The sequence below is a fragment of the Rutidosis leptorrhynchoides genome, chromosome 10 (assembly GCF_046630445.1).
Source record: "Rutidosis leptorrhynchoides isolate AG116_Rl617_1_P2 chromosome 10, CSIRO_AGI_Rlap_v1, whole genome shotgun sequence".
NCBI classification, from domain to species: Eukaryota; Viridiplantae; Streptophyta; class Magnoliopsida; order Asterales; family Asteraceae; genus Rutidosis; species Rutidosis leptorrhynchoides.
The window spans coordinates 294,151,497-294,178,863 of NC_092342.1; the positions used below are offsets into that span (position 1 = coordinate 294,151,497).

Consider the following 27,367-nt stretch of genomic DNA (forward strand, 5'->3'; position numbering starts at 1 on the left):
TAGATATCATACAAATGTAAATTATTTAAAACATTTCTTCAATTAAGTCTATAAGTGTTGCAAGACTTCTTTGTATACCACATTTTTTGTTGTGTTGGATAGTTTGTTACCTTTGTCTAAGATTAATATCTTGATTCCTTGCCGATTAGTAACCCGAGATAGTGCAACGTATAGTTGTCCATGACTAAATACCGGTTTTGAAAGAAATAAACCGACACACGATAGTGATTGTCCTTGACTTTTATTTATTGTCATTGCAAAGCAGACCGACAATGGATATTGTCTTCTTTGGAATCTGAAAGGTATTCACTTGTCCGTCGGTACGATAAGCATACGTGATAACGTTGTAATCTTCCCCACGTTTGACCCCGTTAAAATTTTTGCTTTGATGATTTTTTCTCCTAAGTGAACAATTTGTAAACGTGTACCGTTACACAAACCTCTTGCCTGATCTATATTTCGAAGTAACATAACTGGTACACCAATTTTGAGCCTCAGATTGTGCTTTAGTAAGCCACCAACTTCAATACTATTTAGGAAATCGGTAGTGTATAATTCATTATTAAAGTCAGCGCCTCTCTGTGACGCACATATACTGTCTGAGCTCAAATATGATCTTTCTTCTCCTTCCAAACACATCATCATTCTATCATTAATGATGTTAACTACTTCATGAGTTGGAGCAAAAATTGCACGTTGCTGATAATATTCTGGATTGCCAAGATTAAGAAGATAATCTGGATAAATAGTTGAGATCATAGAACCAATTGGATCATCAACATCTGTTATCAAAAGATCTTGTGGAATTTCAATATCAAAAACTCCGTCTTCAGATTCACCGATATCACCGTTGCCTATGTCAAGTATCCATTGAGCAAAACTTCTAGTATCGGCATCAGTTTCAATACCACATAATCTCATGTTAACTGTAAGTTTTAAAACAGTAACTTAATCCCACAAATAGGAAGAATTTAGAGATGCATCTACTATATCTTCTCTTTTACTTTTTTGAATAACGGGTAATATTTGTCTAAAATCACCACCAAACACAATTGTTTTCCCCCAAACAGAGTATCCATACTATCAGGATTGGATTGACGACATATATCACGCATAGAATGATCCAGTGCTTCAACGCATATCTTGTTAACCATCGGGGCCTCATCCCAAATAAGCAGTTTTGTCCTCCTAATGAGCTCACCCAATTTGCTGCTTGGAGAAATAGTACAAAATGACTCATCCGTAGGATCCGTAGGATGAAGCGGTATGTGAAAACGTGAATGAGCCGTCCGACCTCCAGATAATAGCAAAGCTGCTATCCCACTTGACGCAACATTTAAAACAATTTCTTCTTCACTGCGCAATGCAGCTGAGAGTGTTTTCCAAAAGAAGGTTTTTCTAGTACCACCATAACCGTACAAAAAGAACACAGCTCCTTTGCCGTGATCAACAGCTTTTATTATCTGATCGTATGCCTCCTTTTGTTCGGATGTTAACTTTGTAATGAAATCTGAATGTCATTTGAAAGTGTACTTTTGTTGTAGGAGAGCTCATCTATAATAAGATGGTTTTCTAAAATATTTCTTGTATGATTCGATGGGCAAGGCATTGAACTAAAACTTCTCAATGAACTACTATTGCGTTGAAGTAATTTATCAATCTCTTGTAAAGTCAAATCTTTTAATAGTTCAATCTCAATTTGTGTTCCTGCAATGAATTAAATTTAACTTATTAATATAGTAAATATGACAATTTAAGTATAACGAAATTTAAATACAATTACCTGTTCTATGGGGATGAACGATATCCACCGACAAATATTGAAATTTTTTCTCAAATACAACTTCAAGTCGACTCATAGTGTTAGATAATAGTAATTATGCAAATAATTTTCTGACAAAATGACCAACCTCCCCAAAAAAACGCCTCTTGTATACCTTCTATATACTCCTTATCATCATCCAATAAACCTAAATCGTAGCAAGCGTCTCTGTAGCTATTAAATAACTGACCATTTACCGTCTGGATATCTTGATAGGAAGTTGGACCTTCAACCTTGTTGAGTAGTATTCTAAGAAAAAAACAGATCACCAGACGCTGGTGCTACATGATGAATACGTCCAATTGCACTGGTGTTTCTTTTACGCCTAATCCAACTCCTATTATCTTTGTTCCAAATGAACTTTGTCGGGAATTCGACATAAGTCAATTCGTGTGCTTCTTGGTTGGAAACGTTACAATTCATCCGTTCGATAAACATTGACGTATTCACTGATGGCTTTCTAATACCTCATCAATTAATTCATCTTCATCAAAAATGATTTGATGTTGTCCCTTCAAATGGAACGGTAGTCTTATAATGCTGGGGTAATGATGATGTATATCGAACTTCAAAATTCTCCAAATGGCTTCACAAGATGAAACATATCAACAATCATAGTATTCTTTAATTTCATCGGTTTCTGAATCACAGAGCTGCGTTGTAATCCTATCATTAACTTTGTTGATATATTTGAACAAATAACTAATTAAAGCAACTTGGTTACACCACTCAACATTGAGATGAGCTTGATACCTTTTTAGGAGGTAAGGGTTATAAGCTACCACGCTTCGGTTATCCAATTCGTGACCTTGTTTTGTTACCATTCTTCCATCATCCCTTCTTCGGTAAATTAGATAACCGTCTTCATCAGTTTTTGTTACATCTGAGAAAGGTTTTGGAAACCTTTTTGTACATTTTCTGTCTGAATCCGTGCATGGGCACGATGGATTCTTTTCACCGCAAGGGCCGTGTATCATTAAATCTGACATGAGTTGATAAGGTTCTGGCCGTGTATCTACATCTTCTGGTTGAGGCATTTTGTTTCTTTCATCAAGGAATAAGCATATATGGGCATGAGGCAAACTACGTTTCTGAAATTCCACGGTATAGACTTCTAAAAATAAAGAAACAAATTATTAATAAGGATGTTTTATATTATTGAAAAATTTAAAGTTTGTTGTATATTAGTGATTATTCACATATTATGTACTCATTACCTATAACAAAATAATTTAACAGAAGATTATATACAAAAACTAATTAAAAGGTAATATATAAACCTGCTTTAACAATACCAAATAATTTTTTTCCCTTATCTCTTTCATCAGTTGATCGAGCTTCATTTTAAACATCCTTGCATAAAAAGATGGTTTGTCTTCTGCTTTAAAACCGGTCCCGTCCAATTCTCTTGTGATTTTTGGCCACTTTGGATTACATGTGAAAGTTAAAAATAAGTTGGGATAGCCAAATACACGACAAAATGCCATAGCATCACGATAATTCTCAATCATATATCTAGCACTCCCCGTGAATGAGGAAGGAAGTTTTATCCTATTTTTCATCATACTATTCTCTGAAGAACCTGATGTCGCTGAATTCATTAAGTTGGTGAAAGTATCTGCTCTTAGAATAATCTAATTTTTCTTGATTTATGAGATTCTTTCGGCCTCAATCATAGTGTAAGTATCAACTACAAATTGTTGATACAACTTACGACCCAAGTACACAAGTGTGGGAACAACATGCTCTTAAAGTTTATATGCGAAGAATTCACTCATACTAACCCTCTTTTTCATTCTTGTGGAATGCTCATCAACATCACGATGAAGAATTTCTTTCCTGTACCCATCTTCTGCATAAATAAACATAAGTGGATATTGTAGAGCTAAATATTCGGTGTGAAGCTCAGAAATTCTTTTCAAGCCTTCAATACGACTGTCAATTATAATATTCCTTTCGTCATAGGAAGAAATGTTGATATCACCTACAATAAGTGCTGCAACTTCGTCTACTGTTGGCAGATTGTAATTACTTCCATCTTTGGTTCGTCTACCAATTAACTTAATTTTCATCTGCATATTAGGTGTTTCTAGAAACCAGTCACGAGCCATCCGAAACATCTTGACAAGAGGATTATGTTCATCGAGAACTTCCATTATTTGACGAATGAGATCCTCGTCGAGTGAATAGCGTGAAGACGAAGCCTTTGTTCTATTTTTTCCACTGTTATGAATTCAACAAATCATAAATATCAATGTTAATATTCTCATATATTTATTTCCTACATTGTTTATTTGATGTTAATCTATATGAATTAGACGAATCATACCTGATTGCTTCTTTCCTGTTATTTGTTTCCTGTTAGACGAATCTTGGTTTTCGACCATCCGTTGGTAATAAATCTCCATATTGGTGACAATTTTGGCCACGAATACAAAATGTATAAGGGCCGCGACTTTTGTTTACACGATCGTCCACTTTGCCATCCATGGAAGTAAATGCAAAAATCATGTTGTACTGTCGAACATTCTCAATGAAATGTTGACTCTTGGGATAATTGTTAGTATATAGATCCCAAATGAGTTTAGGAGGAGATTTGTTGAACTCGGGCAGCGCTATTTTACCTTTCAAACAACAAAGTGAGAATGCCCGGGCTAAACCGTTTGTTTGTTTTCCTACTTTCATCTCTTTATGTCATAATTTAGCACCACAAGCGGAACATATATAACTAAGATCGCCATAATCAACGTAGTCTGCCAAAAATAACAATTTATTTTTTTACTTTAAAAAATATATAATAGTTTAACAAATTAAAAAAAAGTTATAAGAACAACCCTTTGAAGTGCCTTTGAATGATTTATTTTGAAGATCATCGGTGTTTGCTTGGTCAATGTCAAAAGGTATCGGTGTAACATTTTCCTTCCGATGGCTGTTGTTTTGATTCCGCTTTGACCTTACTTGTAAAAAAGTAGACTTAAAAAGTAAGTATATACATTTTAAAAATCAAACGGGTTTGAATATTATAATATGTCACAAATAATTACCTTTGGATCCACTGTATGATGTAGTGTAACATTTGTCACTATTAGTAAGTGATTGATTTGATATTCTAAGAGATATTGTTAACGGTGCTGGAATTGCAATGTTATATGAACATTCACCCGTTGTATTTGTCGTATGTTCAAAAATGTTTTCTTTCATCATATTTGATGTATATTGTGTTCTAGATGAAGTCACAAAGTTTGATCCAGTTGTGTTGGTTATATCTGAATAACCAATGTATTAGATTTTAGTTTAGAACTTCAGAATGAATATTATTTTCATACATACACCATAGATTACAAAAATATAGTTGTAATAGCATGAAACACCTGTTAGAATTGAACACGATGGGGGAGGATTATTGTCCAATTACTGCCGTTCTACTTTCTTTTTTGTGTTTCATCATAATGTTGCCAACGATTGTCTTTGCAGTGGAAGAAATTTCTAAAAATAATAGAGATGTATTAGTATTTAAATTTGATGTATAGTGAATATGCCTGAATACTAAATCTGAAAATATATTCCAAGAGTAAATTTCTCTAACATTCAGATTAATAAAAACAGTAAGTAGTACCTGAAATTGCTGCATTAACATCAAAGAAATCCTTCATCCTTGTAGGGTGTTTTCGCTTATTTGTAATTGGTTCCGAAACATTTGTCTCATTTTGATTTGATTTATTTAAACGTGAAGATCTTCTCAAGTTATTATTCATGACAATCAAGTTTTATCAAACATATTTGGAAACTTAGGTTTTTGAAGATAATGAAGGATTATGTTTCTTATGATCCACAATTTCAAATTTCAAATTTGAAAATGAGATTATGGTTATTGACTAAATACCAACAGATAAAGAAATGTTTTGTGTTGTACTTAACTTTATTGGTAACGGGAATTTACATCACTATTGTGTATTGATTAGTCTATGGTGAATTTGATTTGAAAGTAATCACAATTTCGAATCAAGTAAGAACTATTTATATTAGTGTTTATTAATTTATTTACTATACTTAAAGGAATTGGTTATAGTGTTGTTAGTAATACAGAAATTGTTAACAGAAAAAATAAGAAGAAAAAATGGCCCAACACTGATATCATAATATAAAGAAAAATTTATATTAATATTACAAGAGTAATTTCCATAGTTGTTACAAAAAGATTTTTTCCCATAATACTAACAAAAATCTAATTGTAGGCTAAAAAAACATAAATCTAATTATACCCATATCGATTCATAAAAAGCTTCAACTCATAAGCCCAAAAGCACGACATGCATTCTGGTTTCGTGAGTTCAAATGCTTGAATGTGTGGGAAATAACCTTTGTGGCCGGATATAGGGCAACTCATTGCCATGTCAGCAAAAGGATGGCGATACTTCTCCATGTTTGATGTATGAGGTCATAAACCTTTGTTCTCACAACAACCACATAATCTGGTATCGGTGGGAATGTCTGATTAAGAATTTTTAAATCGACATCCTTTTCATTTACATCGTGAGACACAAACATCACCAAACCATAAACATAAACGACCTCTACTAATTTGCAGTTTGATGCTTCTTTTAAATAACGGAGCCCATCTTGAGTGTATTTTCCATCAAAATAAAATAACAAACCCCTGCAAAAAATCACATTAGGGTTTTTATTTACCAAACAGCGATGGTAAAGATAAATCATCTGAGGGATACCCCAAGACCCTTCAGGTAAACGATCAAAGGAAAGCCTTTGATAAATAAATGGATGCTCGGCTTGCTTAAAAAAGGCTTTGCAAACCAATCGAGCAACACCTAATTGAGTCAAAGAATATTGGCCGACTCTTGATAATATTTCACCAAGCAAATCATGAGGAAGATGATCGACAATATTGTTGATCTTATGAATTTTTTTTTTCATTATTTTTAAAAAGATATAAAAGATGGAAAATAAAGTTGAAGTTTTTGTGAATGGTGTGTACTTAGACGTTCTGTAGAAGCAGAAAGTAAGTTCAGAATGATGCAACTTGCCGCCTGAAAAGTAAGCCTTGAAAGTAGTTTTTTAGGATTACTGATGCGACGTGGTATGTGAACACGTGTGCATTTATATGATGATAAACTTAAACCTCAAATATCATTCAAAAACTTTTATAATAAAGCTGAATATGGAAAGTATATTTTTAATTTTATTTTTTATTTGAAAATCAAGACAATATTAACATTATTTTTTTATTTTATTTTATAAGTCAATAGAAAAGGAATTTCGAATATTTAAAATTTTAGATAAGATTTGACTCAACATAGGTTGTGGAATGGGTTCTAGAATATTCTTTTGAATAAGATATTTTTTTGTATTATTTAAAAAAAGTAGAAAAACATGAAAAGGTGAAATAGATGTTTTTTTGTGAAAAGTAGACACTTGAGAGGTATTGTAGAACATGAAAGTAGTTCAAAATGATGGAAGTTTTAGTCTTGACAATTATGGGTTTAAAGTAGTTTTTGGAGCTACTAAATTGACATGGTATGTGAACACTTGTCCAATGAAATGATGATAAAATTAAAACTAAAATATAATTATAAAATATTATATAATAATTATATATTAAGAGACATTTTAGGAAATAAGACTCAAAATATGGTCCAATTTCATATACATATTATATATCTCCTTTATATATAATAGTCCAATTTTAGAAGCTATTATGGTTTATATATGATATACATTATTTAACAATTAATTGTTTTAGATAGTATTAGTAATAAGATTAACATTACATGAGTTAAATTGATACAAAATAAGAAAGGAAAATGAAACATTTATACTAATATCATAATCAAAATTTATAATAATAATAGATGAGTCAATTTTATACAAGATAACAAAAGTTTTTTCACATAATAATAACATAAATCTAATTATACCTAAACCGATTTATAAAAAACTCTAACTCATAAGCCCAAAAACACGATATACAGACTGGTATGGTGAGTTCAAAGCCATGAACACGTGGGAAATAACCTCTGTGGCCAGATATAGGGCACATGGTTTCCAAGTCAGCAAAAGGATGGAGGTTCCTTCGCCATAATTGCTGTAACAAACCATAAACATTCATTCTGACAGAAACCACCAAATCCGGCAATTTTGGAAATCTGGCATTAAGTATTTTGAAACCCTTATCCTTTTTCTCTAAATACTGAGATGAAAACATGTTCAAACCATAAACATAAACTGCCTCTTTAAGTTGGCAGTTTGAAGCTTCTTCTAAATAACGAAGCCCTAAGTCGGTGTATACTCCATCAAAATAACCTAACAAACCCAATCTAAAAATCACATTAGGGTTTTTATTTATCATACACCGATGAAGAAGATAGACCATCTACGGGATACCCCAAGCTAGTATAGGCCACCTATCTAAGGAAAGCCTTCGAAAAACCAAAAAATGTTCGGATTGCTTACGAAAGGCTTTGCAAGCCAATCTCGCAACTGACAAGTGAGCCGATGATTCTTGACCAACTATTGACAAGATTTCACTAAGTATGTCTTCATGAAGAGCATCTACAACATTCTTTGAAAGTTGATCCATTTTTGTATTATTTGAAAAAGGTAAAAAAGGATGTAAAATGAAGTTGAGGTTTAAGTATTAGGTATACTTGAGAGGTCTTGTTGTGGAAGAAAGTAGATCAGAAAAATGAAACTTGCTTTCTGATAAGTAAGGGTTTAAAGTAGATTTTGGGGGCTACTCAATCGACTTGGTAGGTTAACACGTATGCACTCCAATAAATGCTCCAATATTTATAACTTTAATTTCCTTCTAAATTTAATTTTATAAAGGAAATTGGAAAGTCAAATTTTAGTTATAATGGGAGTGGGTTAGGATAATAAAAAGAGGTCAATAACAATAAAAAAACCTTAACACAAAATGTGACGACCCAGAAATTTCTGACCAAACTTAAACTTAATCTTTATATTATTCCGACATGATAAGCAAAGTTTGTTAAGTTGAATCTCAAAAATTTTAAACTGTGTTCATACATTCATTTAACCTTGACCAGATTCCGACGATTCACGAACCATTATATAATTGGAGATGAATATGTATATATATATATATATGTATATATATATATATATATATATATATATATATATATATATATATATATATATATATATATATATATATATATATATATATATATATATATGTGTGTGTGCGTGTGTGTGTGTGTGTGTATTATTAGTTGAAAACGTTAACAAAGTATTAAATGGATAATACTTTACATGAACGAATTTGTTTCAATATATGTTTAACATATTTATTGACGAAATTAAAAGATAATATCAAAAGATTGAATTATCAGATACATTGTGATATGATTAAGGTCTCTGTTGTGAGGTCCACTGTGATTTAAGAAATCTATTCTTTTTAACGATATTCGAAAAATGGTAAAGTGATTTCCAAGTAAGAACAAATGTGTCAATTAATGGGAACTAGACAAGGGTTAGTGGAGATTCCTGTTTGAATTTCAATTCAGGCTTTATAATATTTTCCTAGTGACTTTGATAAGATAACTATTTTAGTTTTCATTTTACTTAATGTGAAAGTAAGAACGTGGAGTGTGAATAACTTAGATGTTGGATACCGACAAGTAATTAAATCGACATGTTACATTAAGATGATTTCATACGTTTATTAAACCTTTGGACTTTATCCCACGCTTCACCAACAAACTGTAATTTAAAAACTTGACACCTATTATGAGTATATATAATTCTACTTTTCTAAAATATTTTATGATATAACGATCCCCATTATTTTAACCTTTTAATAAAATGATTCTTAAATATATTTAGTTATGGAAAATAAAATTTTCATATTTATTTAATTTAGTTTAAATGTACTAAAACGTTTTCAGTTTAAAAAGAACTTTATTATTAAAACGTTTACAAGATAATTTGTTTATGAATATAAAATTTAAAGAACTAATTAAAGCTTTGTATTATAAATATATATATGGTTTCAAAAACGTAAACATGTTATGACATAATATTTTTTATTATTTAAACAATTATAAATGAACTTTGAAATATAATTACTTTTGAAAAACTAAAATATAATATTATTAAATAAATATTTCAATCCTATATAATATGTACAAAATTATATTTTTCTTTGGGAATATATATATATATATATATATATATATATATATATATATATATATATATATATATATATATATATATATATATATATATATATATATATATATATATATATATATATATATATTATAAAGTGATTAAATATAATATTAACTAGATACAAAACGTTTTGATTTAAATTAATATTATTATATATAACGAGACGTCGATTTAAAGAAGCAAATGACTAAAACACTCAAATGAATAAGTTACCTTTCAATTAGTATAATTATTGGTGAAATAAGTCTAGTTATTGATAAAGGTACATGTCGCGAAACGTAAAGTACAAGTTTTCTAAGCGTACGAAAGGACGTGTGAAAAACCGGAATTGGTACGTAAGTCGAGCGTCAACGTACAATTCATCGGTGCTAAAATTACAAATCAACTATGCACGAGAATATAATATAATATTTAATTAATTCTAAAGATTAAATGTATTATTGATGTGGTAGCGTGGGGGTACGTGATAGTACTATATTTTACTACGAAATACGTTACAAATTACACAAGTTTTAATTATTTATTTACAAATGGGATATACCTAAACCTTGCTACGACACTATAGGCAGTGTACCTAATCGTAGAGTAGTATAGTTTTTAGTAAGTCTGGTTCGTTCCACAGGGAGCTGGCTTATTTCACACTATATTTTAAACAATTATATTCGTACAAAATATATTATATTAATAATATATAAAAGGGGGTTTTACCGTTTAATGACCGGTTTGTCGATTTTATATTTTAAGCGAAGTGTAAAGTAAATGACGATATTTAACTAACAATATAAAATAAATAACAATAATTAAAATGACAATAAATAAAAGTACGAGGAAAATGAAATAAAATATATTATGCTTATTTAAACTTCCGTAATCATGATGTTTGACGTGTTGATTTTAGTTTTATGCCCATGGGTTAATTGTCCTTTGTCCTGGATTATTTAATATGTCCGTCTGGTTTTTGTCCATAACAGTCCATCGGTCATAAATTTAAAGTGCGAGTGTCCTCGTCAAATTATCCTTATACCCGAAGTCAAATATTCCAACTAATTGGAGACTTAAACTGTAACAAGATTTTAATACTTTGTTTAATAATTACACCAGGTTATCGACTGCGTGTAACCTAAGGTTTTAATACTTTGTTATCAATTATGCCAAGTGTCCTTGTACATAATTTCACCCCTGTTTTAATAATTTCATAGACTATTAATCCATTCCCGTATCCGGTTAAATGAATGATTATTCGTACATATAAATATCCCGCCCATCGTGTCCGATCGAGTGTATGTGGTTATTTATAGGTACGTCCAATTGTAAATCTTTATATTAAAATTAACAAACTATCATTTAGTTAAACAAATATAAAGCCCATTAATAGCCCATAGTCTAATTTCCACAAGTGTCGTTCTTTTGTCCAAACCCCAATTATGGTACAAAGCCCAATTACCCCGTCTTTAATATTTAGTCCAACATCATGATTACTTTGGCTCAAATAAGCATAATAATAACTTAAGTACGAGACATTAATTTAAAAAGGAGAACATAACTTACATTGAGTATTTATCGCGTAGTGTTACACGGACAGAATTTCGACTTCACAAACCCGTAAAAATAACTTTTACATAACCCGAACTAATCTAATATAAAACTACCCTATACTATATATATTATATATATATTTATTTATTTAATTATTACATAGTATTATTATTATTATTTATTATATATTTTTAAAGCTGCAGAAGCTCGTGGCCTTTTATAGGCATTTTGGAATCTGGCTGCTCCGCGAGTCGTGGAGTTTTTGGCCTTCAAACTCCGCGAGTCGTGGAGTTTGAAAATCCAGCTCACAAACTTCTGGCTCCTAGCTTGTCGACATAATAAATATATAAATATAAAATATAAATAATTAATATAATTATTTATATATTATATTATATTCTTGTGCATAGTAGACTTGTAATTTTTGGTCCATTGCGTCGGGCGTTGATAGTTGACTCATGTCCCGGTTCCGAATTTTCGAACGTCCTTGCTTACAATTTAATATCTTGTACTTTACGTTTTGTAACTTGTACTCTTGTCATTTTTAGACGTTTTTCATCAATAATTTGAACCTTTTTAATTGTATTTTGTACTTTTGAACTTTTTGGACCTTTGTGTCTTCAAATCTTCGTTTTCGCCTTTTGTCTTCGCACTTATTTATTTAAACAATTACAATGAAAATATAATACAATTACAAATGAAAACCTATTATTTAGGAGGGATATTGCTATGAAATATATGTTCCTTTTTAGCCTTATCAAATATCCCCACACTTGTGCGTTGCTTATCCTCAAGCAATACAGAACTTGAAATAAAAACATACATGAATCACTTTTTTATTCATCACACTTTGTACATCAGTGATTTTGATATGGTGGTATAAACAATGATAGTAATGATAGAACCATGGTTAAAGGTGGGTGTGTCATCCACAGTTGCCTCGGGTTTAGGTCAACGACACTTGCAATCAAATAGCCGATTTACTTTCGGTTTCCAAAGCAAAGTGCACATTTGAAAGGCGGTTTACAGTCCCACATGACTATGAAAATTTAGATCCTTAAGGAAATTGGATCTTTATGAAAACATTTGATCTTTTGAAAATTCAATCTAGCTTTTACCCTAGATAAGTTTTCCGGAATAACCCTTCACCGGTGTTTGCAAAATATTTTTGTGGGTTGTGTGGGTTTCAGATTTGAAAATTTTAGCTCAACACTTGTGGTTTTGTGTTACCCACTTGCTAACCTTGTATTAGGAAAGCAACACGTCCAGTTTACTTGTCCCGTATATTACCTTTCTGCAAACTACCGTCCGGTTGTAAAGGAAAGCAATGAACAAGCAACTGTTAAGGCAATGTCCCGTGACATGCTTTTGATTATGGTCTATAAACGTGTCGGATGCTAGTACTATCCTTTGTAGGAGCAATAGTAAAGATCATCCTATGATTTTTCGGTCTGGCAAAAGGTCCTGTTTTTGACCATGCTATGCAACCACCGTTCTTACGGTTGACACCCGATTTGGTTCAGGTGACCTAATGAATTCCAGGTGAATTCCTAGGATTTTACGTTCAATGGTAATGAACGCATTGAAAATAGGTTTTCAGAAAACAAATCGGTTTTAATTTTGATCAAAATATTTTCTCGTTCAAGCTCGAGTTTAGATATCATTGAATTCCATGAGTTTGAATTCTCAATCTTTAAGGTCAATCTCAAGGATTGAGTAATATCAGGCTTAAAAGCTGATTTTTGATCTTTTAAGGAGATTATCCTTTCTGGGGATCTGATTTATTAGTCTTATCAAGCTAATTTGCACGGTGCCCCCCCCATTGTACGAGATAAATCCTTCTCATGGTTAGGATAAATCTGACCACTTGGCGACCCTGTTTTATGCTGAGGTCCGTGGATTTCCTGCTGATTTTAGAGATGACTTTTCTAGATTTTTCGTCAACCTACATCTGGTCTGGACGACAAATTCATGACCTAAATCAAGAAGCGCGTGTCTTTTTCGGAAGACTTTACTTCCTCTTAATAATGGAATTGATTCATCGTGTAGATCCATTTTTTCTTTTCTTTCATCGGGTAAAACAGTTAATTTAGTCCAAAACAAAAGCACCTATAATAACTTTACGGAAACATGTGATAGATAATTTTTTATTGAATAACTTGGTATATTCTCCCCACACTTGGCTTTTATTTATTATGTTCTTTGCCTTTTTATTCTCTTATATTTCATTTTAAATGAATTCAAGCGTTTTGGGTTGTTTCTCAATTTATGTCCTTTCCGAGGTAACGATAATTTCGGTATTAACACCTAGTTTTCACCGTTCATAAATATATATAAACATGATTTTAAATTCATTTAGTTGAAAATTTTTCAAATTTTCATAAAATTTAGCAAATAAACCAAGTATAAACCCAAGAGAATTTATAACCCTTCCCCACACTTGAGATCATGCAATGCCCTCATTTGCATGAAATCAGACTCTAATTATAAATTCATGAGGGTGATTAGTGTAGAAAAATGATTGAAAATACCTAGTTTGTAATTACAAAGCTCGTCGAATGATAGATGGCGTGCCTCATCGTTCATTCCTTTTATTGTTTTATCACACATGTTTTTCTTCAAAAATGGTTGCTTTTCTGAACTGTTTGCTAATCTTTGAATATACGTATTTTACCCTAAATTATCATGCAATTTTATTAACGAGTTATGCACTAACTCGAACCCCTAATTTAACGTTAAGTAGGGTTAGACTTCCCCATACTTAGCTGACGACATGTGAAGTCGGTAGAATAAGTTCCACGAATTAAAATAGTGAGCCAGTTATTTACATCTCGGGTGGTATAAAATATATCAATGGGTTTAAAGTTTAGACCCACCCGATCGTCACTACTTAATTCTTTTTTAAGTGTAGCTTTTAGTAAATGGATATGTCTCTTTTCTGGTTCTTGGTCAAATGGATCGATATACACCGACATACATATTATAGGGTGGACAATTTCTAACGTTTCCTTTCGTTCATTCTCGAGATCAAAGTTTTCACCTCTATTACCCAATTGGGTGAAATCGGAAGTGTCATTATCTATTACAGCTCGTAGTTCATCTTCGGTAGATGACTCGTCTATTGAAAATATTGGGTTGGAAGGTTGTGGAATGGTAAATTTCGGGATCGAAGTAAATTCTTCTTCATTAACGGTCCTTATCAGTCCCTCCATTTTGGTCTCGGGGGTAAAATTTTCAACGTTATCATTTTCCCAAGAGTACAAATTTGTCTTCCTTACTTCTTCTTCATCCATTGATGGATCGATGATTTCGTCGGTAGAGGCTAATGTGTCGATATGTTGTAAAGCTGAATAAAAAGTATCATCGGGATAGTTGGTGATTTCGGAGCTCTCGAATTCATCAAAATTCGATGATATGAGATTTTCTTGCACAATACTCCTCAGATCAACAGGTGTGTAATCTGATAGAGTTTCAGCTTGCCGATTTACAAACTCTCTCATTTGTTCATTTTGAGCATCGAGTTCTTCGAGTTTGATTTTCATATTGTCTAATAAATTTTCAGACACGTAATTTTCCTCGTCTACTGGTTGTTGAGTTTGGAAATATTCTTGGGAATAATCCCAATTTGAATTGTATTCTTCGTAATCGTTCCATTCAGGTTCCGTGGGTGCGTAATTTTCCATAGGAACGTAATAGTAACATTCTCATGTTGAGTGATAATCTCCAAAGATTTCACAACCAGTTATCGTTTCGTCATTCGTGATCCAAGATTGACCGAACGAATTGTCATCAAAACCCGTTTGAGAGTATTGATTTAATTGATTTTGGATATCAAAAAGAGTTTCCATAGCCTTGTTTTCAAAATTTTCCATTTTATTGCGATGGCCAAATTTTAGCTACAATGTGGTGCATTTACTAATTATCCTATTAGTTATAAAAATAGAAAAACTTATATAAGTTGTCCAATTAATAGACTTTTCTGCTTTTGCCCACGTTTCGAATAGCCAATAGATGCAGCAGGGAACCAGAACCCTTTAAATCGGAAGCTCACAACTCAGCCACTAACAAATCCAACTATTACTACGAAGCAGAAAATTTGGATGTCTATCAATTTAACCGCTTAAAATAATTTTTCGTTTGGAATTATTAGAGAAGAAGTAGAGAAAATTTCTAAGTCCTAAAAACTAGCGTGTCGAGAAATAAGAAAGAAAAAGATTGCGCGTCGAAAAATGTCGAAAAATAAAAGTGTCGAAAAATAATAGGCGTCGAAAAATAAAAATAAGAAAGTAGCGCGTCGAAACTTAAAAAGGAATTAAAAACTAAGAATTAAAAGTTGCGTCTAAAAATATTAAAGCTTAAAAGAAAAATTATATCTCAAATGGTAATAACTTAAAAAGGTATTAAAATATAAAAACGGCGTCGCAAAATTCTAAAGCACCTAAATCTTAGTCTAAAGAAAAAGCACTTAAGGGATTTTACGGCAAAGCCTAAAAATCTAAAAATAAAAATAAGCTACGGCAAAATACTAGAACTTAAAACTAGCTACGAACAATAAACGATAAAAATACAAATTATAATTAAAATGATAAAAATACAAATTTATAAAAATATTATTTTTATATTATATTTTATAAAAGTATTAATTTAAATATATATTTAATAATACTAATTAATATTTAAAATACAAATTAATTTAAAAACTAAAACTAAATATTAATATTAAATATAAACCTAATTAAGTTTTAATAATAATAATAATTAAAATATACTCGTAATAAATGCCAAATTAGGGTTCTGGGTGCGTCTGTCAGGGCGGCTCCGCGAGTCGTGGAGTTTTAAGCCTGCAAACACCGCGAGTCGTGGAGTTTGAAAGACGTTTTTTTTTTAATTTTATATTGTTTTTCTAAAATGATATATAAATATATTTATAGAAAAATAAATTAAAAATATAGCGTTTTGCCGAGTCCCCGGCAGCGGCGCCAAAAACTTGATGTGGTAGCGTGGGGTACGTGATAGTACTATATTTTACTACGAAATACGTTACAAATTACACAAGTTTTAATTATTTATTTACAAATGGGATATACCTAAACCTTGCTACAACACTATAGGCAGTGTACCTAATCGTAGAGTAGTATAGTTTTTAGTAAGTCTGGTTCATTCCACAGGGAGCTGGCTTATTTCACACTATATTTTAAACAATTATATTCGTACAAAATATATTATATTAATAATATATAAAAGGGGGTTTTACCGTTTAATGACCGGTTTGTCGATTTTATATTTTAAGCGAAGTGTAAAGTAAATGACGATATTTAACTAACAATATAAAATAAATAACAATAATTAAAATGACAATAAATAAAAGTACGAGGAAAATGAAATAAAATATATTATGCTTATTTAAACTTCCGTAATCATGATGTTTGACGTGTTGATTTTAGTTTTATGCCCATGGGTTAATTGTCCTTTGTCCTGGATTATTTAATATGTCCGTCTGGTTTTTGTCCATAACAGTCCATCGGTCATAAATTTAAAGTGCGAGTGTCCTCGTCAAATTATCCTTATACCCGAAGTCAAATATTCCAACTAATTGGGGACTTAAACTGTAACAAGATTTTAATACTTTGTTTAATAATTACACCAGGTTATCGACTGCGTGTAACCCAAGGTTTTAATACTTTGTTATCAATTATGCCAAGTGTCCTTGTACATAATTTCACCCCTATTTTAATAATTTCATAGACTATTAATCCATTCCCGTATCCGGTTAAATGAACGATTATTCGTACATATAAATATCCCGCCCATCGTGTCCGATCGAGTGTATGTGGTTATTTATAGGTACGTCCAATTGTAAATCTTTATATTAAAATTAACAAACTATCATTTAGTTAAACAAATATAAAGCCCATTAATAGCCCATAGTCTAATTTCCACAAGTGTCGTTCTTTTGTCCAAACCCCAATTATGGTACAAAGCCCAATTACCCCGTCTTTAATATTTAGTCCAACATCATGATTACTTTGGCTCAAATAAGCATAATAATAACTTAAGTACGAGACATTAATTTAAAAAGGAGAACATAACTTACATTGAGTATTTATCGCGTAGTGTTACACGGACAGAATTTCGACTTCAAAAACCCGTAAAAATAACTTTTACATAACCCGAACTAATCTAATATAAAACTACCCTATACTATATATATTATATATATATTTATTTATTTATTTATTACATAGTATTATTATTATTATTTATTATATATTTTTAAAACTGCAGAAGCTCGTGGCCTTTTATAGGCATTTTGGAATCTGGCTGCTCCGCTAGTCGTGGAGTTTTTGGCCTTCAAACTCCGCGAGTCGTGGAGTTTGAAAATCCAGCTCACAAACTTCTGGCTCCTAACTTGTCGACATAAAAAATATATAAATATAAAATATAAATAATTAATATAATTATTTATATATTATATTATATTCTTGTGCATAGTAGACTTGTAATTTTTGGTCCATTGCGTCGGGCGTTGATAGTTGACTCATGTCCCGGTTCCGGATTTTCGAACGTCCTTGCGTACAATTTAATATCTTGTACTTTGCGTTTTGTAACTTGTACTCTTGTCATTTTTAGACGTTCTTCATCAATAATTTGAACCTTTTTAATTGTATTTTGTACTTTTAAACTTTTTGGACCTTTGTGTCTTCAAATCTTCGTTTTCGCCTTTTGTCTTCGCACTTATTTATTTAAACAATTACAATGAAAATATAATACAATTACAAATGAAAACCTATTATTTAGGAGGAATATTGCTATGAAATATATGTTCCTTTTTAGCCTTATCAATTATATAATAATAATTAAAAGGTGTCCCTGGTAGTCGAATGTGGAATGAAAAAGAAGCTCATGTGATCGCATGGCTTCTCTCCTTACCTCCCATGCGATCGCATGAGGTGGTAGGTGGGATTACATCTCTTTAAATTGATCGATTTCAGTTCCGCCTGATTCATTTCTCAGCTATCTATCTCTCTACTACTCTTAATATATATATATATATATATATATATATATATATATATAAATATTATTATTATTATTATTATTATTAAGATTAATATTATTATTATTAATCTTATTATTAGTAGTATTATTATTATTATATATAAAATACTACGACGAGGTCATGAGCGAGTTATTTCTAAACGAGTTTTTCGAGCGGGATAGAGCTAAGGAAATTATGGGTTATAGCTATGGAGGTTATTGGTATTGTTTGGGGTAATTGCTCATGAGGTCAAACTAGTATCATCTCCGTTGCATCTACGTACTTTCCTGCAATATTGAATCACAATATTGATACGTGAGCATTCATACCTTATCTTTTATATATTAATAGTGTATCCTTGACTAGTGCTCGAGTATATATGTTTATGCATGCTTGTATGTTTAGTTTCGTCGTTAATTAGTGTATGATAAATCACGAATTTAATACATATGCTACTGAGATAAGGTATATGATATACATGTCGTTGGAAAGCTGCGAAAAATTAATAACTTTTCATTTAGGAATCGTGTGATTTCGATGAACGGATTAAAAGATATGGTCAACTGAATTATTATTAATTCTAATATTATTATTATTATTACTATCGTCGTTATTATCGTCGTTATTATTAGTATCTAATAATTATATTTATTATTATTATTATTATTATTATTATTATTATTATTATTATTATTATTATTATTATTACTATTATTATTATTATCATTATCGTTATTAATATAAGTATTATCATTAAAATTGTTATGTTATTATTATTACTATCGTTATTATCATTAAGGTTATTATTAATATTATTATTATTATTATTATTATTATTATTATTATTATTATTATTATTATTATTATTATCATTATTATTATTATTATTATTATTATTATTATTATTATTATTATTATTATTATTATTATTATTATTATTATTATTATTATTATTATTAGTATCATTATCATTAAAACTATTATTAGTATCATCTAATTATTATGATTACTATTATTATCATTATTATGAATGCGATATAAAAGAGGACTAAAAACTATTAAACAAATCGATTAAGAAATAATGAGTATAAGTATCATGATGAAATTAAAGTATTGTAAGATATTGATTTATATAAAAATATCGTTTTCATTATTTTTATAATTATTATTATTATTAAAAGTATCATTAATATTTAAACTATCATTTTTATTAAAATTATTATTTTTAATAGAAATATCATTGTTATTATAAAATATCATTTTTATTATCATTTTAGTATTATTATTATTATTATTAAAATTATCATTTTGAATAGAATTATTATTATTACAGTTAATATTAAAAAGTATCGTTATTATTAAAATTATCATGATTAGAATGATCATTTTATCATAATTAATATCATCATTAGTAAATAAAAATATTGTTGTTATTATTAGTAGAATAATAATTATTATTATTATTATTACAAAATAATACAACTTTTACTTATTATTATTATTATTATCAATATTATTTTATCAAATGAAATATGTGATACAAAGATATTTTTAACATACGTAATATAATTACATTAATAATACATACCACTATATTTTTATGATATTAAGTGAACTTTATAAATTTTATTACTTAAGATATATAAAAGTATATTTTTATCATATATAAATTTTAATATAAATTTTTAAATGATTTATATTATTTACTCTAATAAAATCTGATAAATATATTTAAATATATAAAATGACTATATTTAAGTTATATAATAAACATGCATAGATTTTGGAAGTCATTTTGGGTCAAGTTGACTTTTGTTGACTTTTGCATATCGGTCTCGAGCATTAGGATTGTGATACACTACTAATAGACCTAAATTGTTAGACAGATATTGAGCAACATATAAATATATATAATTAATATAGGTTCGTGAATCCGAGGCCAACCCTACTCTTGTTCAATGCCGTCATATGTATTTTTACTACAAAATACAGTATCGTGAGTTTCATTTGCTCCCCTTTAAATGCTTTTGCAATATATATTTTTGGGACTGAGAATACATGCGCTGTTTTATAAATGTTTGACGAAATAGACACAAGTACTCGAAAATTACATTCTATGGTTGGATTATCGAAATTGAATATCACCCCTTTTAGCTTGGTAGCCTAAGAATTAGGAAACAGACACCCTAATTGACGCGAATCATAAAGGTAGATCTATGGGCACTAACACCCACATACTGGAAAATGGTATGCTTTAGTACTTCGATTTAAAAAGGTGATTGCGATTGCCGTTATATAGCATACTTGCGAGTATGCGGGGATATTCTATATGCATCCTTGTTAGTTCGGTTATCAAGCGTTCACCATATGAATGATTTTTATGCACTTGCGAGTGTAATGTTATTTATGAAAAATGAGAATCTTGTGGTCTATTAAAATTATGGAAATGATCGATTATGATAAACTAATGAACTCACCAACCTTTTGATTGACACTTTTAAGCATGTTTATTCTCAGGTATTAAAGAAATCTTCCACTGTACATTTGCTCATTTTAAAGATATCACTTGGAGTCATTCATGGCATATTTCAAAAGACGTTGCATTCAAGTCGTTGAGTTCAACAAGATTATTATTAAGTCAATTATAGATTGGATATATTATGAAATGGTATGCATGCCTGTCAACTTTCGATGTAATGAAAGTTTGTTTTTTGAAAACGAATGCAATATTTGTAAAATGTATCATATAGAGGTCAAATACCTCGCAATGTAACCATATGTTATTGTATTCATCCTTATGGATTAGGAAGAGTCGTCTCACAAAAAACATCAAGACAAATGTCACGACCCGGAAAATTTCGACTAATTTTAAATCAAGCTATTGATATGATTTAATATCTTTGACATGATAAGCAAAATCTGTAATGTTGAGTCTCAAAAGTTTTAAAAGCTATATTCATGTCATCAATTACCCTTTGACTGTGCTCAACGATTCACGAACATTTATGTGTATATAGATATGTATATATAATATATACTTATTAATTGAAAACGTTAACAAAGTATTAGATATATAATACTTTACATAAACGTATTTGTTTCGATAATTGTTCAATATAGTTATTGACAGAATTAAAAGATAATATCATATGATTGAATTATCAGATACATTGAATCATGATTACAAGTCTCTGTTATGAGATCCACTTTGAATTGAGAAATCGTTTCTTTTTAACGGAATTCAGAATAAATGGTAAAGTGATTTACAAGTAAGACAAATGTGTCAATTGATGAAGGTTAGACAAATGTTAGTGGAGAATTGAATTTCATGATACTTGATTAATCTATTTTCAAACGTGCGAAAACGCTTTTCGATATAATAGAACTTGTCTATTTAAAATACCTTTGATTAAGTAACGTAAGTTAAAACATTGGTTATTATATATATATATATATATATATATATATATATATATATATATATATATATATATATATATATATATATATATATATATATATATATATATATATATATATATATATATATATATATATATATATATATATATATATATATATATATAACTTACAACGTGTATTTAAAACGTGTTTATGTATATTAGATATATTTGATTTCAAATCAGTTAAGTAAACGATAGTAACACTTGTTTATTTGACCCAATTGATATTAAGATATATTATTTAGAAAGTTTGAACTGTTTATATACGCAATTACCCTTTAATTATCTACGACGATTCATGAATATTTGTTTGCAAATAAATATGTATATATTATATAAATATAAATATAAATATAAATATATGTATGTATGTATGTATGTATATATATATATATATATATATATATATATATATATATATATATATATAATATTTTGAATTAATAAAGTATATATTATAAACCTTAAGAATTAAAAATATAAAATAATAAATAGAATAAATAAATTAACATTATACATATATATTATCATTAGTCTCTATATATGAATTCTAATAATAATTATAATATATTGTGATATATATAATATTTGATAAATAATATTATATACTATAGTGTAAAGTTAATATATTATTCGTAATTATAAGTTAAAATATAAATGATATATTATTATCACTACTTCATTATTTATGTTAATATTAATATTAATATTTGTACTATTAATATTATTGATTCTAATATGAGATATAAAATATATATATTATTTGATATGTATAAGTTGTCGTATTATTATTTTTTATCATTAATAATATTAATATTATTAAAACAAATATTATTGTTAGTATCATTTATAATATTAGTATTATCATTTTTATTATTATTTGTATCATTATTATTATTAATATAATATAATTATTATTATTACTAATATATTTATTAATTATTATATAAATTATAATTATAAAAATAAGGAAAAAAGGGGACGAAGTCCGATCCTATATCTATCACGACTGTATCTGAATTTTGTTCCTGTCTCATACAAATCCAAAATCAGTTAGTAATCACTTCAACCTTTATATTTTTTATTTTTATTTATTTATTTTATTATTGTTTGTAAATGGAGAACGATACCAGGAACCTTGCTTATATAACAATTGATTTCGTTGGCATTGTTTATAAAAACTTTCTATAATCAATTATCAAATATCAATTAACTCAATTCGAAATTTAAAAACAGAAAAATCATTTTTTTAAACACAGCGTTCTTCTCTGTTCTTGAGTAATATTACTAAAAGCTCGAATTCAATTCCATTTTCAAAATGTATAAATGTAAAGGTGTTAGGAATCTTTCACTTAATCTTTCTGCAAAATTATAGTTTCCAATTCCTGATATCGAATTCTAATTTCGGAGTCAAAAATTTTAAAATAAAAAGTCAAACTTTCTTCTTCGATTAAATTAATGTTTTATAGATCGTTTCTGTTAAAATTTATGTTTGAGAAAGTTTATATATGGGATTTGAAACACAATTCGTGATATAAGTTTTGTCTAAAACGATCACGAATTCGAAATCTATTTTTTTTAAACAGATATAGCGTAGCAGCAGGAAGCAGTTTTATTTTTTTAAAATTTTTTTTATCAAGAACAACTATAGATTTTACTAGATATTATAAGTCTCAAACAAAGTTTAATTCGTTATTTGGAAGTTAAATCCTTTTAATCCACATTAAAAATTAAAAGAGGAAGAAGGAGAAGAACTTGATCATAGGAACATACGGGCTTATATTAAATTCGGAGGGATTACAAAACAAATAAATGGGCGACAGCCCAATGGTTAGGAGGGTATCTGGGTTAACTAGTGGTCACGGGTTCGAGCCTGTTTAATAGCAACTATTTTTTAAAGCTTTGGAAGGTATATTTTACTACCAAAATTATTATTATTTATTATTATTATTATAATTATGATTTTAATTATTATTGTTATTAGTGTTATTATTATTATTACTATTATTATTATTATTATTAAAAGAATCATTATTTTTAAAATTATCATTTTTATTAAAATTTTCATTAAAATTATTAGTATTATCAAAAGTATCATTTAAATTATCATTTTATTAAGATTTATATTATTATTATAACTATTATTATTATTATTACTATTATTATTATTATTATTATTATTATTATTATTATTATTATTATTATTATTATTGTTATTATCATTAACATTAAAATTAATATTTTAATTGAAATTATAACTATCATTATTACTACTAGTATTACTAATATATCCAATAAAGATTTTTCTACATAAAATATATTATTAACATAAAACATAACAATATTAAGTTGATGTCAAAGCTAAGGGGTATAATACCCTTGAATGTAATTCACCCATGTTTCAACAAGTCTATTAACTATTAATTCAGTTCCGTATCCGGTAAAATGAATAATTATTGGTATTTATAGATATCCCGCCCACCGTACCCAGTCAAGCGTATGTGGTTATATATAAATACGTCGAATTATAAGTTTGTATATTAAATTAACAAGGTATTGTTTAGTTAATATAAAACCCATTAATAACCCATAGTCTAATTTCCACAAGTGTCGTTCTTTTATCCAAACCCCAATTATGGTACAAAGCCCAATTACCTAATTTTAGTAATTAGCCCAACATCATGATTACTTCGGATTAAATAAGCATAATAATAACTTAGCTACGAGACATTAATATAAAAAGGTTGAACATAACTTACAATGATTAAAAATAGCATAGCGTTACACGGATAGAATTTCGACTTACACCCTTACAACATTCGCTAACATACCCTTATTATTAGAATTAAAATTAAAATTAAAATTAAAATATAAATATAAATATATACGATATAGATAGAGAGATGGATATATTTTGTGTTTTTTGCGATCAGAATTCGTTTGCTTTTATAGGGATTTTCAAAACTTGGGGCTCCGCGAATCGAGGCCCTTTTGGCCTTCAAACTCCGCGAGTCGCGGAGTTTGCTTTTACAGCTCACACGAGTTTGGCTCTTTGTTTACCGACGGTTTTATAATTAAATATAATATATTAAATAATTATAAGAATTATTTAAATATTATATTATATTTATGTGCATAGTTGACTTGTAATTTTTAGTCCGTTGCGTTGAGCGTTGAGAGTTGACTCATGTCCCGGTTCCGGATTTTCGAACGTCCTTGTGTACAATTTTATATTTTGTACTTTGCGTTTTGAATCTTGTACTCTTGTAATTTCAAGACATTTCTTATCAATAATTGGAACCTCTTTGATTGTCTTTTGTACTTTTGAGCTTTTTGGTCATTTGCATCTTCAATTCGTCGAATCTGTCTTTTGTCTTCACCTTTTATTATTTAAACGAATATCACTTGTAAATAGAACAATTGCAACTAAAAGCTTGTCTTTCTTGAGGAATAATGCTATGAAATATATGTACGTTTTTAGCATTATCAAATATTCCCACACTTGAGCGTTGCTTGTCCTCAAGCAATATCGTCTTGAAATACTAGAATCACTTCTTTATTCTTCACACTTTGTACATCAGTGATTTTTATACGGTGGTATAAACAATGGTAGTAACGATATGGTTTACAGTCCCACATGACTATAAAAATTTAGATCCATTAAGGAAATTGGATCTTTATGAAAACATTTGATCTTTTGAAAATTAAATCTAGTTTTTACCCTAGATAAGTTTTCCGGAATAACCTTTTACCGGTGTTTGCAAAATATTTTTGTGGGTTTGGTGGGTTTCAGATTTGAAAATTTTAGCTCAAAACTTATGGTTTTGTGTCACCCACTTGCTAACCTTGTATTTGGAAAGCAACATGTCCAGTTTACTTGTCCCGTATATTACCTTTCGGTAAACTACCGTCCGGTTGTAAAGGAAAGCGTTGAACAAGCAACTGTTAAGGCAATGTCCCCTGACATGCTTTCAATTATGGTCTATAACGTGTCGGACGCAATTACTATCCTTTGTAGGAGCAATAGTAAAGCTCACCCTTATAATTTTCGGTCTGGCACAAGGTCCTGTCTTCGACCATGCTATGCAACCACCGTTCTTACGGTTGACACCCGATTTGGTTCAAGTGACCTAATGAATTCCAGGTGAATTCCTAGGATTTTACGTTCAATGGTAATGAACGCATTGAAAATGGGTTTTCAGAAAACAAATCGGTTTATAATTTGATCAAAATATTTTCTCGTTCAAGCTCGAGTTTAGATATCATTGAATTCCATGAGTTTGAATTCTCAATCTTTAAGGTCAATCTCAAGGATTGAGTAATATCAGGCTTAAAAGCTGATTTTTGATCTTTTAAGGAGATTATCCTTTCTGGGGATCTGATTCATTAGTCTTATCAAGCTAATTTGCACGGTGCCCCCCCATTGTACGAGATAAATCCTTCTCATGGTTAGGATAAATCTGACCACTTGGCGACCCTGTTTAATGCTGAGGTCCGTGGATTTCCTGCTGATTTTAGTGATGACTTTTCTAGATTTTTCGTCAACCTACAGCTGGTCTGGATGACAACTTCATGACCTAAATCAAGAAGCGCGTGTCTTTTTCGGAAGACTTTACTTCCTTTTAATGATGGAATTGATTCATCGTGTAGATCCATCTTTCTTACAGTAAATCAGGTAAAACTTTTTAGTTTAGTCCAAAGCAAAAGTATTTTCAGTTATTTGTACAAAAATATGTGTATATGTTTTGAATAACTTGGAGAATTTTCCCACACTTGGCTTTTATTTTCCTTTTTATCGTCCTCTATTCCATTTTAAATGAATTTTAACATTTTGGTTTGTTTCTCAATTTATGTCCTTTCCGAGGTAACAATAATTTTGGTGTTAAAACCTAGTTTTATCGTTCATAAATATGTATAAACATGATTTTGAGTTCATTTAATTGAAAATTTTGAAAAATTTTACTAGAATTGGGTAGTCAGTATATAAGACTAGGGCTGTTCTTTATTATCAGAGAGCACTAGATTCTAATACAACTACTGCTTTACTAGTATTTTTAATGATAACCAAGTGTATAAAGTAAAAATTTTAAAATCCGAAAGAATTTAACCCCTTCCCACACTTAAGATCTTGCAATGCCCTCATTTGCAAGAAATCAGTAACAATTTAAATTATTGAGGGTGATTTGTGTGAAAATGATTAAATTTTACCAAAGTTTCCAAACATATTGGCGTTTGTTTGCTGAATGATAAATGGTGCACATCATTTGTTCATTCCTTCTTGTTGTTATT

At 29.3% G+C, this 27,367-nt stretch overlaps 4 protein-coding genes across 4 annotated transcripts; all 4 read right to left on the minus strand.

Moving 5' to 3' along the window:
* Positions 1–306: 306 nt before the first annotated feature.
* Positions 307–921, minus strand: LOC139871160 (uncharacterized). Its single transcript, XM_071858897.1, has one exon. The coding sequence runs from the start codon at positions 919–921 to the stop codon at positions 307–309; it is 615 nt and encodes a 204-aa protein (XP_071714998.1).
* A 65-nt stretch (positions 922–986) lies between these two features.
* On the minus strand, positions 987–4,507 carry LOC139871161 (uncharacterized). The gene is made up of 7 exons (XM_071858898.1): positions 4,289–4,507; positions 4,152–4,180; positions 3,607–4,045; positions 2,576–2,913; positions 1,938–2,071; positions 1,621–1,707; positions 987–1,510 (listed from the first exon to the last, which is right to left on the minus strand). Exons 1-7 carry the CDS (start codon positions 4,505–4,507, stop codon positions 987–989), a joined length of 1,770 nt encoding a protein of 589 aa, XP_071714999.1.
* Positions 4,508–6,205: 1,698 nt separating this feature from the next.
* LOC139871162 (putative F-box protein At1g67623) lies at positions 6,206–6,754 on the minus strand. Its single transcript, XM_071858899.1, has one exon. It carries the CDS (start codon positions 6,752–6,754, stop codon positions 6,206–6,208), a length of 549 nt encoding a protein of 182 aa, XP_071715000.1.
* A 991-nt stretch (positions 6,755–7,745) lies between these two features.
* Positions 7,746–8,417, minus strand: LOC139871163 (putative F-box protein At1g67623). Its single transcript, XM_071858900.1, has 2 exons — positions 8,222–8,417; positions 7,746–8,140 (listed from the first exon to the last, which is right to left on the minus strand). Exons 1-2 carry the CDS (start codon positions 8,415–8,417, stop codon positions 7,746–7,748), a joined length of 591 nt encoding a protein of 196 aa, XP_071715001.1.
* Positions 8,418–27,367: the final 18,950 nt, after the last annotated feature.